The following is a 14010-nucleotide window of genomic DNA, read 5'->3' as shown; positions in this document are numbered from 1 at the left end:
CTTCAGAATGCAGGGCATTAACCCTTCATTCCATAACAAGTCACCTAAAGATAGGCACCAATTGCGATCATAAGTTATAGAATACTAGCACTTACGTAAATCAGTAGTGTAGCCATAGGTAGGACTGGGCCCGCTCACTTTGTGATCAGACCCACCCAAACGTTTGGCTCCATTGTTACAGCTGATGGGGATTCTTAAGACCTGTCAACTGAAGAGGTCCTCTGGCGGCCAGAACAGGTCACTCCCTTACATGCTGCAGCCAGCTGTACTGCACATGCCTTGCTGCTGCACTACACCCCCCCCCCCCCCCCCCTCACATGCAGGAGGAGAAAGGCTGGCACAAGAGCAGTGCATGGACAGTGCTACCAGTTCAGGTATTTATTTTACATTGGGGGTTGCTGGGGCAGGGGCAGGGGTGGAGTCAGAGAGCACAAGAGGGTATAGCTTTGTGTGTCCTCTCTCTTTGAGCTGAGTCCTATCCAAAATAATATGTCTGGCTATGTAAGTTACAAGCTAAAGTGCCACATTCTATTGATATGACATAGGTGGTTGTGTAGGCTAACCATATTTGGAGAGACAAAAGAAAGGACACAAAAAATAAAAATGGTTGCTATCTTTCTTGAATAAATATTTAATCATAGCAAATATGTAAATAGCTTTTAGTTAATGAACACACATCAAACAGTGACTGACTGACTAGACAATAATCTACTTTTCAAAAACTTCCAGATTTGAGTTTGACTGAGTCTAAGCCCAGGTGTACTTATCAGAAAAGCGGATATCCCTTAACAACTTTGGCTGGCTTCTGACATATGTATGAAAATCTTTTCATGACACACGCTTAAAGTTGTACTGCATAAGCAAAATTCCTTTGACAGATTCAACTAACAGGGGAACAGAGAGGATGATCAGCAATTCCTTTCTCTCTCTTTAGCACCCACATGTGTCCAGACTGAGTAATAAGCCAGAGATGGTTTCTCTCATTATGTGGGCAAATGTTTTGGTCATAGCCACATAAAAGAAAGAGGATATTTTCCTAAAAATTAAAAAACCTGAAGGACATATCTTAAAAGAGGATGTATGGTAACCCTATAGGTGTGCCTAAATATTAGCACATAAATGCTGACTTATATAATGTTATAGAATTAGCACTTAGCATACCGTTTCTTGGTGTTTAATTTTTGGTGACTTTTATAGAATTGCCCCCTTAAGAGAGTAATTTTATGACAGGGTGACTCAGGGCTTCTTTTACAAAGCCCCACTAGCGATTCCTGTGTGGAAAATGAGAGAAAGCCCATTCAATTTCTATGGGCTTCCTCTTATTTGCCATGCAGGAATCGCTAGTGTGGCTTTGTAAAAGAAGTCCTCAGTTAATAGGGTAGGAAGGCACCTATGTTTTGCCTATTTTATAAAGACACATAGGTGCTTATGTGTCTTTATAAAATACTAGCACACATCCCAGAGAAATTGTGCCTGGATTGAAGGTGTAAATGTGTGTGTTTACAGTAAGGGCCAGATTCTGTAAATGGCGTGCCTAGTGCTATTCCTTATAACTCGTCTAAAGTTAGGTGCAGCGTATAGAATAGCACATAGGACCGGGGAATGCACCTACATTTAAGTGTGGCCATTTATGCCACTGAAAACCTTGTATAAATACCCATGCCTAAATGTAGGTGCGTTCCCCCAAATTGTATAACAATGTACACACATGGCCACTCCCTCTTTTCAGCAACACGCATTGGAATGTAAGTGCAACTCTTTTTAGAATATGCCTAAAAAGTGCACATAAATTTCAGTTATTGCCATAGTGATAATAATTGGTTGTTATCGGCCAATTATCATCAGAGTAGCATGCGTAAATTGGCTATTTGCACAATTTAATACGTACTACTCACCATGCCTTATACAGAATCCGACCCTAAGTATATAAATCATGCCGCTGCCCAAACTCTGCCCCTGAGCATTCCTACTGAACAAGTACATGCTAATATTTTACAGACAAAAATGGTTTCTATAGCATTATACTCAAAGAGGTATCACCCTTCACTAGACAGACAGACACACGCATACGTGAACCAGTTGAAAGATCTCTGAAACTCACCATCAAATGTTAATGTGATCCATGTTCCACCAGCTATGCTCCCCACTTCTGGCTCTATATTTAAACTGACAGTTGATGCTATGGAAAAAGAGCATATCCCTTACTGGACATCAACCTCCAATAAACTGTAACACATTTTATAGGTCAGGCCTTAGGAAATATATACTCAAAGCTTCATTGGAAAATGTATCCTAAGTCTTGAGTTAATGGTCTATTTCTTTTGACAACCGAGGGGGTGGGGAGTTGAAACACTGATTTTTCTCCCTACAGAGTTGTGGGGTGTTTTTCACTGTTCGGGTTCCCCCCTAGATAATGAAACCAGTGATAAATTCATTTGATTGGGATGACAGCTGTGTGTTAGCAGTCCTGGAGGTTTGAGGTTTCTTTTATTTAATGATAATAGGTTCCTGTATTCACACTTCACACTTTATCAGGTTGGCAAACTCTATATAGATGTGTGTTAGTAATTTTTGAGTTTGCTTCCTTTTATTTTGTGTATTTTTGCCTATTTCTCTCCAATTACACTCCTAAATACACTTGTGTATTTATAATTTTGCAGAGTGTCTGTGAACAGTTAGGGGTTTCTTTTACTAAGCTGTGAGACACGCAGGCGTTCTGCAGTAAGTTTCACATTTGCACGCACAGTTTGACATGTGCATGCACAAACCAGGTACAAAAGAATTTTTTTTTTATTTTTTCCATGGAGGGGTGTGTCGGAGGCAGACAGTGGGTGTTTCTGTGCTAATCAGTTAGCATATTTACATTACCGTGTTCTAACTTATTAGCCCAGGGTGGTGGTAAGTGCTCACATGTTAATTTTTGTTAATGGCCACATGCTGATGAAAACATTAGCACATGACCATTAATTGAGAAAACAGAAATCGGCCATTTTTCAGCTGCAGGAAAAATGTCTTTAGCATGTGGGAAAAACCAACACAAGGGCGCGCTAAGGCCAACTTTTCCCATAGCTTGGTAAAAGGATTCCTTAGTGGTGTCATTGGTGAAGGAAGGGAGGGTGAGGTAAAGGAGGGATTTGTTATATTTTAAATTGATGACAATAATTAGAATTTTTTTTAATTTATTGTAGGGGATTCGGGGTTTGTTTGACATGGATGTTTAACATTATTGTTAAATATTTATAGCTGCATTTCTATGGGTTCTGCTTTAAGATTATGTTGCTGTTCTCATGGCTATTATGTTACTGTTATCCTGTTTGCTAGCACTGTCTTTCAAATTTGTGGGGTCCTTTTACTAAGGTGGGCTGAAAAATGGCCTGCGGTAGTGTAGACGCTTGTTTTGGGTGTGCGTGCAGAATTATTTTTTAACGCACCTACAAAAAATGCCTTTTTTTGCCCAAAAATGGACATGTGGCAAAATGAAAATTGCCATGTGTCTATTTTGGGTCTGAGACCTTACCGCAAGCCATTGAGCTAGCGGTAAGGTCTCACATGGTAACTGGGTAGTAATGGTCTACGCATGTCAAATGCCACTTGACGGGCGTAGCTGCTGCGTGCCAGAAAATAAAAAATATGTTCCAGACGCGCGTAGCGGACGCATGCCAAAATTGAAATTACCACAAGGGCCATGCGGTAACCGGGCAATAACTTCAATTTGGTGCACGTTGGGCACATGTAGGCACCTATGTGGTTTAGTAAAAGGGCCCCCTTATTTGTTGATTTTAAAATAATAAAAGGTCTTGAAATCAAAAAAAGAAAATGTATCCTACCAAAAAATACACACTGGTATAAGATACAGTGATAATGTTGAACTTCTGTATTCATTTTATCTCTGTTAGTTTACCATTTGCCATAAATATTTCTGTCAGACTCCCAACTGCTAGTTCATAGTCCCTCGCTCTGGTGTGAATCTAGTTGAGAGCTTTCTATTTTAAGAAGACATAAAGAATGGAGAGAGGGCATAATGCTCTCTTAAAATACATCAGCCATTAACTTGTCCTACCAAAATTAGAAGTCAAAATATCTCTGTCATGTTTATTCAACAAAGACCCTTTAAATCATACAGTGTAGCAAAGACTTCTTTAAAACTCACCCACAACATGCAGTGCCACGGTGTTAAGAAAAGCAAAGATTGACACCGCAATCATCACTGAACTTTAACAAAGGTGACTTCACAGTTGCTTTATGCATTAGGTTACCGATGATAACAATGTCCAGTCCCTGGGAAAAAAAGATACAGCCATGGTATATGTGCATAGTGTCAGGAAAAAGAAAAATACCATTTCAGAGAACCACTAAACGTTTCAGGTATTGTAGCTGCTCAAGTCAACTTCAAATAGAGATGTTTTGTGCTTTCTTTTAAAATTGACAGAAAAGTACCACTGACGTGTTTGCTTCCCTTGCAATGAAGAGAGACTCCAAACAGAAAATTTCCATTTCACTTTCTTTCCATCTCTGGTTGTATGTGAAAGCATTTAAAGGGTGATTCTCTACAATTTGGCTAAAGATAACCACCAGGACATTGTGCACATTGGACTAGATTTTATAAATGGCGCAGAAAAATTGGTGCTGAAAAATGTAAATGCTGCATCCTTTATTGAATAGTTCTAAGCACATAAACGGCACCTAACTTTAGGTGCCAGCAATTACCCCTGCTGAAAGCAGCTGTAAATGTCAGAGCCTAAGGGGCCCTTTCACTAAGTCACTTACAGCTCATTTTTGAAAGGGATTGCCGGCGATCTTCCGACACAAATCGGGAGATCGTCGGCGATCTCCTGATCCCTGCCAAATCGGTATTATCGAAAGCCGATTTTGGCCGGCCCCAACTGCTTTTTCGTCGCGGTGCCAGCCAACTTTCAAGGGAGCGTGTTGGTACGGTAGCAAAGGCGGGATGGGGCCAGGACGGGGGCATGGATTTTGGATGGCCTGCTTCACTTTATAATGAAAACCAAATGACTGGCTCGAAGGAGCATTTCGCCCGCCAGACTTGGTCCATTTATTTTTAGGACCAAGTCTGAAAAAAGTGCCCCAACTGACCAGATGACCACCGGAGGGAAGCGAGGATCACCTCCCCTTACTCCCCCCAGTGGTCACTAACACCCTCCCACCCAAAAAAAAAACAAAACTTTTTTGGCCAGCCTGTATGCCAGCCTGAAATGTCATACCCAGCTCCTTGACAGCAGTATGCAGGTCCCTGGAGCAGTTTTTAGTGGGTGCAGTGCACTTCAGGCAGGTGGACCCAGGCCCATCCCCCCCTACCTGTTCCACTTGTGGTGGTTAATGTTGAGCCCTCCAAAAAAAAACAAAACCCACTGTACCCACATGTAGGTGCCCCCCTTCACCCCTTAGGGCTATGGTAATGGTGTAGAGTTGTGGCGAGTGGGTTTTGGGGGGGATTTGGGAGGCTCAGCACCCAAGGTAAGGGTGCTATGCACCTGGAAGCTATTTTGGGTTTTTTTCTTTTTTAAATTAAGTGCCCCCAGGGTGCCCGGTTGGTGTCCTGGCATGTGAGGGGGGGTCAGTGCACTACAAATGCTGGCTCCTCCCACGACCAAATGCCTTGCATTTCGCTGGGTTTGAGATGGCCGGGCCCGGTTTCCATTATGGCTGAAAAACGAAGCCAGCCATCTCATATAAACCCGGCGATCCTGCTCTAAACCCGGCGAGCGATTTGGCCAGCGCCAAGTGTATTTCGAAAATACACTTGGCTCCGACCCATCGCGGAGCCGGCCCCGAAGATGGCCGGCCATCGATTTGGCCGGCGTCATTCGATTATGCCCCTCTTAGGCACCTATGCGTTCACAACGTAGGTCAATTTGGAACTACCACCCGACTACAGTGTGGCCCGGGCATTAATTCCATTTTTATGCGCTTCCGCTGCATGCGTCCGAAAATATTTTTTATTTTCAGACACTTGGAGCTAGCAGGGCCGTAATCAGCAGTGTATGTGCGTAGATGATTACCGCCCGGTTAACACTTGAGACCTTACTGCTAAGTGAATGGGTGGCGGTAAGGTCTCAGAAGCAAAATGGACGCGTGCCAATTTTTATTTTGCTGCACATCCATTTTCAGCCAAAAAAAGGCATTTTTTACAGGTGCAGTGAAAAATGGATCTGCGCACATCCAAAACACGTGCCTACACTAGCGCAGTCTATTCGTCTATTCTGTAACAATGCACGTAAATTCTGGAAATGCCCCTCTGAATTGGCCCTGGCCATGTCCCCCTGAAATTACACGCTTTGGAGTTCTTGCCACACCGTTATAACAGCTATAATTGGTTGTTGGCAGCCAATTATTGGCGCTGATTAGCTCATTAATTCATTAAGTTGCATGTGCAAATTGCCAACGTGAACTAATTTGCATGCACAACTTTAGTCGCCATATATAGAATCCTAGGGTAAGTAAATTCTATAATGCCAATCACGTCTGCAGTTAAATGCCTAACTTTAGGTGTGAGAACTTACACTGGTCAAATGGTTTGTATAAATGTGCACACCTAGCTCTTGACAGTTAGATGTATGTGGCCTTATTCTATAAAGTTTATGCTCCTAAAATGTATGCTCCTAAATTACGAACATACTCTATGCTCCACAATAGATTATGCTCCTGATTTAGGAGAATAAATTTAGGCACATAAATTATGCTCAGAAATTAGGAGCATAAATTTAGGAGCTTAATCTTTTTAGAATGAGGCCCATAACTACTAGTATTTTATAATATACGCATACGAGTCCTGGGTAGGACCCTGACCCCCCTGATGCCCCACCTTGATCCATGCTCCTCCTTGCAGTTGCCCACTATCTCCCCGATATTCAAAGCTATTTAACCGGCCAGGAATGGCTCATGTCCGGTTAAGTAGGGCTTAAGTGCCTAACTGCGGATACTCAGTGGGAGATAATGGGTTATCTCCTGCTGAATATCCCGGTTAGCAGCTAGCCATTAACCGGCTATTTCATGCGACATAGCTGGTCAGGTGCAGATATCCAGTGCCAAATCGGCTATGTTGAAGAATCAAACTAGGCCACATAAATAGTAGGCCTGTCTTTGATTGCTAAAAAGTTAACCAGTCAGCGCTGAATAACGGCATAGCCAGTTAACTTTTTAATGGCCAAAATAAACTCGGATCTTCAATGGCAGTTGCCAGAAATGGCCCAGACACAAAGGGTGCCATGAACAAAAAAGGTTTGGGAACCACTAGCTTATGTTCTTTATAGACTAGACATCTGCTTACCCTCTTGTCCTAGGTGCCCTGTTATAGAAATTACCCTCCACATGCAAGCAGAAAATGAAATAAATTGAAGCGGGACATTAACATTTCTTTCATGCCCACTCATATGTACTGAAAAATCCAGCTCAGGCCTCATGTCTCATGTTGTTATTTGGTTGACATGCAGCCAAGTCAAGATGGCAAGACCTCCCTTCCCCATTCTTGATTGTTCTTTTTCAGCCACATATTTATGGCAAAATCTGTTTCAGTATGATTAATTATTGGCTCACTTTCACCTAAAAATTGTGTATTTTTATGTTTTAAATTGTTAAGTGCTTTCATGCAAGACATTGTGCAAATGAAGTTCATAAGTAAATAAGTAATGCCACACTGGGAAAGACCAAGGGTCCATCGAGCCCAGCATCCTGTCCACGACAGCGGCCAATCCAGACCAAGGGCACCTGGCAAGCTTCCCAAACGTGCAAACATTCTATATATGTTATTCCTGGAATTGTGGATTTTTCCCAAGTCCATTTAGTAGTGGTTTATAGACTTGTCCTTTAGGAAACCGTCTAACCCCTTTTTAAACTCTGCTAAACTAGCCGCCTTCACCACGTTCTCTGGCAACGAATTCCAGAGTTTGTTTATGCGTTGGGTGAAGAAATATTTTCTCCGATTTGTTTTAAATTTACTACACTGTAGTTTCATCGCATGCCCCCTAGACCTAGTATTTTTGGAAAGCATGGACAGACACTTCATATCCACCTATTCCATTCCACTCATTATTTTATATACCTTTATCATGTCTCCCCTCAGCCGTCTCTTCTCCAAGCTGAAAAGCCCTAGCCTCCTTAATCTTTCTTCATAGGGAAGTCGTCCCATCCCCGCTATCATTTTAGTCGCCCTTCGCTGCACCTTTTCCAATTCTACTATATCTTTCTTGAGATGCGGCGACCAGAATTGAACACAATACTCAAGGTGCGGTTGCACCATGGAGCGATACAACGGCATTATAACATCCTCACACCTGTTTTCCATACCTTTCCTAATAATACCCAACATTCTATTCGCTTTATTTCACATTTACTTGGGATGAGGACCAATGTCTAACACAAACAGTATAAAGCACCTCAATCTCTGTGTGTCCCAGTTAAACTTTGTGGTTGTATTATCTTATAGAATGCATACAAAACAGGTAATTGTATAAAAGTGCACCAATCTGGAGCCCATTCTATAAAAGAAAGTAGGTACCTACTTTTTTTTTTTTTTTTAAAGAATGCTACTGGAGGAAATGTTCATAGTCTATTATTGAGACAGAAATGGGGAAGCCACTGGTTGCCCTGGGATTGGTAGCATGAAATGTTGCTACTGTTTGGGCTTCTGCCAGAAGCAGGATACTGGGCTAGATGGACCATTGGTCTGACCCAGTATGGCTATTCTTATGTTCTTATGTTAGCATAGCAGGGCAAATACGCACCTATATTTTAGGTGTGACCACTTACACCAACCATAGAGCTGGGGAAAAGACTCATGCATAAATTATTATTTAAACTATTCACTGTGGTCAAGCTAAGAGAACCATAAAAGAGAGCACCTCAACAAATGCCACTAAACAAAAAAGTTCTCTCAAGAACAATATTTGTATAATTCTTTGTGGACCATCATATGGTGGATATATAAATATATAATATTCTTGTATCAACACCTTTAATCATCATTAGTCTTTTTTATTCAAAATAATTTTCTTAACTTCAGTCCAGTAATGCATCACACAAAACCTCATATAAACATCATTTATTATGTTACTATGTATATTTTCCTTAAATTTTCAAACTGGAGCAATCTGTACTTAACTTAAATCCAATTGCTGAATGCTATCACAGAAAGGCCTCCAACATAGCACTATGTTTCACGATGGGAAGTGTTCTAAATGTGTATCTCTCTTCAGGCACAAATTCACTGTACCACCGCTACCACTCAATTTATGCATGTAACTGTGCCCCCTGCTCAAGCTCTGCCAAGACCACCTGTTTCTATACCCATCTTCAAGCTACATGCCATTGCACTTAGGTGACAGTTTATAGAATATTTATTTTATTTATTTTAGAAACTTATATACCACCTGTAACTAGGTGGTTTCCATAAAAAACACTCATAATCAATAAAACAATACTTTAAAAAATTAAAACAAAACATAATGACATCCAGCATTATGTAACATGTCAACATACATTTACATGAGCAGTCACAAATAATTATGCTTTCAAAACCAGAGTAATAACGGAGTGGCCTAGTGGTTAGGGTGGTGGACTTTGGTCCTGAGGAACTGAGTTCAATTCCCACTTCAGGCACAGGCAGCTCCTTGTGACTCTGGGCAAGTCACTTAACCTTCCATTGCCCCAAGTACAAATAAGTACCTGTATACAATATGTAAGCCGCATTGAGGCTGCCATGAGTGGGAAAGCGTGGGGTACAAATGTAAAAAAAAAACAAAACTCATTCCATAAAGAAATTTCAGCTGGAGCAAATGCTGAAGCTCGTATATTGGAATGGTGCAGTCAAATAACTGTATCAGTGGAGAGATGCATAGCAGATGGTACACATTCCTGGGCCCTGTTTACTAAGCCACGCTAGAGGTGCATTAGAGTCCTTAGTGTGTGCTAAGCATTAGCATGTGCTAACCAGGTAGATGCCCATAATATTCCTATGGGCATCTATAAAGTTAGCATGTGCTAATTTTAGCACACACTAAAAACACTAACGCATCTTAGTAAACAGGGCCCTCAGTGCTTGCTTCAAATAAAATGGAGCAGCAACAAATAATGCCTGATATACAATTGTCAACACCTTAAACTGTTACCAGGATATTGACATGTACACACCTATGTATGCCAGTATTGTTGTCATTTATGTGCATTCTTGGCACCTAAATAGAAGTGAACTGTCATAGAATTATCCTTAAAGGGCCAGATTCTATATATGGAATAACATTCCACCTAAGCGTATCCTGTAAACGGCATGGTGTATAGAATATGCTTAGTTGATATCATAGCGCTTAAAACTACGTACATCTACGTACACCAAGGAAAATGTGGGGTAAATGCCGGCGCATAGATTTACATGCACAGGGGCATATTCTATAACAGTGCATGTAAATTTTGGAACACCCACAAACGCATATTTTCCCACCCATAACCGCACCCCTTTTTGGCTACATGCATTAGAATTTAGGTGCAGTGTGTTACAGAATATGCGTAGTGAGTTGTGCACATAAATTCTAATTATTACCAATTAGTGCTCATTATTGCTCATTAAGACCTGTTATCAATACTGATTAACTTGTTAAGCCTATTAAGTTACACGCGTTGTTTAGAATACGCTTGGATTTCATCGTGGAACCCTAGCTGCAATATATAGAATCCGGGAAAAAGCCCTTACCCCTTTTGGAAGAAAAGCATTCTTCAATCTGAATACACTCTAGAGAATGGTTGTCACACCAACAAAAAAAGAAGTTGCAATAAATGAGCTTTTGAATCTGCGCAATTCCCTTCCTCAGGTGTTTGATAGAGGGACCTACGGACAGGTGTGGCAGCCTACAAAGATTCCAATTTTCTCCAGGACCAAATAATTCCTTGAATCCATGATTTATTAAAACAGGTCTAAACCTGATTATTTTGTGATATGTTTGCAGCTCAGATTTTAAAAGAACAAATAAATATGCCAGTACTATTAATCTGTAAAAACACTACTAATATTGCTTAATGCTCTTAAATAATCTACTATAATAAAACTCACCCTCAACGTTCTGAGGACACTGACGTCAGTGAAGCCAAGCCCTGACTTCCTTCAAAAAGGTTTGAAGGTTCGTGGTGGTGAAGCCACCAAAATCGCTCCGGGCCCCGCCCTCGAGGGCGGAGCAATGGCAGAACAACGAAAGGGGTTGGCAGGGAGGGAGGGAGGCGGGGTGGAAATCGCTCCGGACCCGCCCTCGCGTCAAACGTCATGACATTGGGGGCGAAGCAATGGCAGAACAATGAAGGGGTTGGCCAGGGAGGGAGGGGGGTGGCAACGAAAACCTTGCTAGCACCCGTTTCATTTGCTCTGAAACGGGCCTCTTTTACTAGTTTAGATATAAAATGCAGCCCTCCAGTAGCATGACTGTGACCTGGGGTTTCTAGGATTTATGTCTAAAGAGTGCATTACTTCACGGAGAGGGGGAGGGAGCTGCATATATTTCCAGCTGTGCATGCAGCAACACCAGTGCAGACATGAACATCACTATATCTGATCATCTGTTGTGACAAAACTACACAGGAAAACAGCTAAAAAAGTGTCTATGTGTAAATCTTTTTTTTTCCAATAGACAAAAAATGGGAAAATCTCTTTTGGACATTTGGCCCAAATTCCAAGAACATTTTCTAAAATATCTGAGAAGTCACTTATTTATTTATTACATTTGCATCCCACATTTTCCCACCTTTTTGCAGGCTCAATGTAGCTTACATATAACCGTTAACGGCGTTAGCCGATTCCGGTCTGAACAAATACATGGTATGAATGAATACAAAGTGATATTGTGGTAGAATGAGGTACATGTATGGTAGGTACAGTTGGGGGGAACTTAGAGAGGGAAAGGGGGAAGAAGAGTCAGATAATGTCCGTTACAGTCTTTGGTTACGTTGTGTCGCAAGTGACCAGGTATTTTTCTGTTGGGTCGGTGGGGTATGCTCTTCTGAACAGGTCTGTCTTTAGTGCTTTCCGAAAATGTAGGTGGTCGAACGTAGTTTTTATTGCTTTTGGCAATGCGTTCCATAGTTGTGCGCTTAGGAAGGAAAAACTGGATGCATAGGTGGATTTCACCGATAATTCTGCATTTTGGGCTCATTCTTCTAGTGCTATCTTGTCAATCAAAGAACTGTTTCGCTTGCTGAAAGTCTATGTTCCAATTTTTGGCAAAAGAGCTATTCTTATAAGGATTAGTGAGGCTTCACATATTGAAGCACATAGGGCTAGGTTCTATATATGGTGACTAAAATCTAGGCGTGTACAATTTACGCACCTAGCAGTATTCTATAAGCCGTGTCTACAATCAGACACAGTTTATAGAATAGCGTATAGGCCAGGTGGATGTGCCTAGATTTAGGCGCAGCCATTTATATCTGTGAAAAGCTGGTATAAATGTCTGTTCCTAAATCTAGGTGCGCTCCCCCAAATTCTATACCCACATGCATAGATTTCATTGACGAACCTCACATGCCCACGCTCCTCTCATTGCCACACCCCCTTTTGGCTACATATGCTGGAATTTACACATGCCTCTTTTTAGAATATGCATAAAAAGATGCACGTATAAACTCCAATTATTGCCAATTAGTGTTGATAATCGGTCGTTGTCGGCCAATTATTAACACTAATAGGCTCATTAACTAATTGAGTAAGGCATGTAAAGTGGCCACATGCATTGCATAATTTAGCATGTGCTACTCGGCATGCCATATATAGAATCCAGGGGATAATGGGGACACCCAGGAGTAATCCATTTGCTAATCACTGGTAGGATGCCAACTCAACCCAGTCAACTTGAGGAGTCCGATCCAGTTCTGCCTTCATCCTGCTTAATGCATCGAGTTTTTTTTATCTCACTTCCTTAAGAAAAAGAGGGTTGTATATTTTACACAGTTCAATGAAGCAAAACTCAAGGTAGCAACCCCACCCATAGTAAATCATAAGAATCTCTGGGAAGCTCCATGACCTTTAAGTACAAGTTCTCAACATCATGAAGTCTGACTGAGTTACTCTTTAAAAAATATCTTCCCTTATCTTACCAGGTTTAAGTATAAATAACCAGATACTCACTTTGTCCTGTTGTCGCCCAGATTGTCTTTCCTTAAAGAATAGTCGTTTACTGGTACTATTAATTACTGGAAAAAAAAACTTTCAAAAGAAAACAATGTATCTTTTTGGGAAAGCACTGCCTGCTGTTTTCAGGTGCTGGCACTGTAATTTATTCCGACAGACCTCTGCAACTTACAAAACTAGTTTGTAAGTAACCTGAAGGTTGTCAGTGTAAAAAGTCCCTAGCTGGGCATATGACATACTTAATCATTAACAAGCTACTTACACTTTTAATCAATTCAGAATGAAAAAAGAAGTACAGGAAATTTTATAAAGAGACCACTAGGGAAGCAGGTTTACAACTTTCCTCAGACTACGAGACTCAAATTCTGCCGTTGTAGAAAATTACTTGGCATTTTTATATGGCTCCAAGAATGTGTTGAGTGGAGATGCGATTAAGGGGTTGTAATGTCCCTGTAAGATGCATTGTAAGTCTGAGCAAAGGAAAGTTGAGCAGTTTGCTCAACTCACACAATAATGGATGAAAAGGAGAACTGGTCTGCGGTCTCTTGGTCTCTAGTTCTGTGCTTTTACTGCTCCTCTAAATTTCTCCCATGAGAAAGCGTAATATCACTTCTATCCAGAAGCTGTGGCTGAGGAATTTGAGGATACAGGGTGAAGCATGGGTAGCACTGATTAATAAATCTCTTGAAATGTTCTGGTATGCCATTAAGTGACTCTGGCAGTAGTAGGGTGACCAGCCATGCAGTCAGCGACTACAGTGTTTATAAAAAAAAAACTATACAAATATTTTCTGCACAACTCTGTCAAAACTTGACCAATTTCAATAAAATTTGGGATATATCATCCTAAATAAATTTGCAATAAGCCTACACTCATGCCAACCACTT

General features: G+C 41.1%; 1 protein-coding gene across 1 annotated transcript in view; it reads right to left on the bottom strand.

The window, feature by feature from the left end:
* The window catches only part of PKHD1 (PKHD1 ciliary IPT domain containing fibrocystin/polyductin), a 980909-nt gene extending 967628 nt beyond the window's left edge, over positions 1-13281 (bottom strand). The window contains exons 1-3 of the mRNA XM_030198735.1: positions 13121-13281; positions 4151-4278; positions 2102-2179 (exon numbers count right to left, since the gene is read on the bottom strand). Coding sequence (XP_030054595.1) covers positions 2102-2179; positions 4151-4205 — 133 coding nt within the window. The 5' untranslated portion in view covers positions 4206-4278; positions 13121-13281. The remainder of the gene's footprint in view (positions 1-2101; positions 2180-4150; positions 4279-13120) is intronic.
* Positions 13282-14010: the final 729 nt, after the last annotated feature.

The sequence above is a fragment of the Microcaecilia unicolor genome, chromosome 3, assembly GCF_901765095.1.
Source record: "Microcaecilia unicolor chromosome 3, aMicUni1.1, whole genome shotgun sequence".
Taxonomy (NCBI): Eukaryota; Metazoa; Chordata; class Amphibia; order Gymnophiona; family Siphonopidae; genus Microcaecilia; species Microcaecilia unicolor.
The sequence above is the reverse complement of the archived record's forward strand: the minus strand, read 5'-3'. Positions and strand labels throughout refer to the sequence as shown.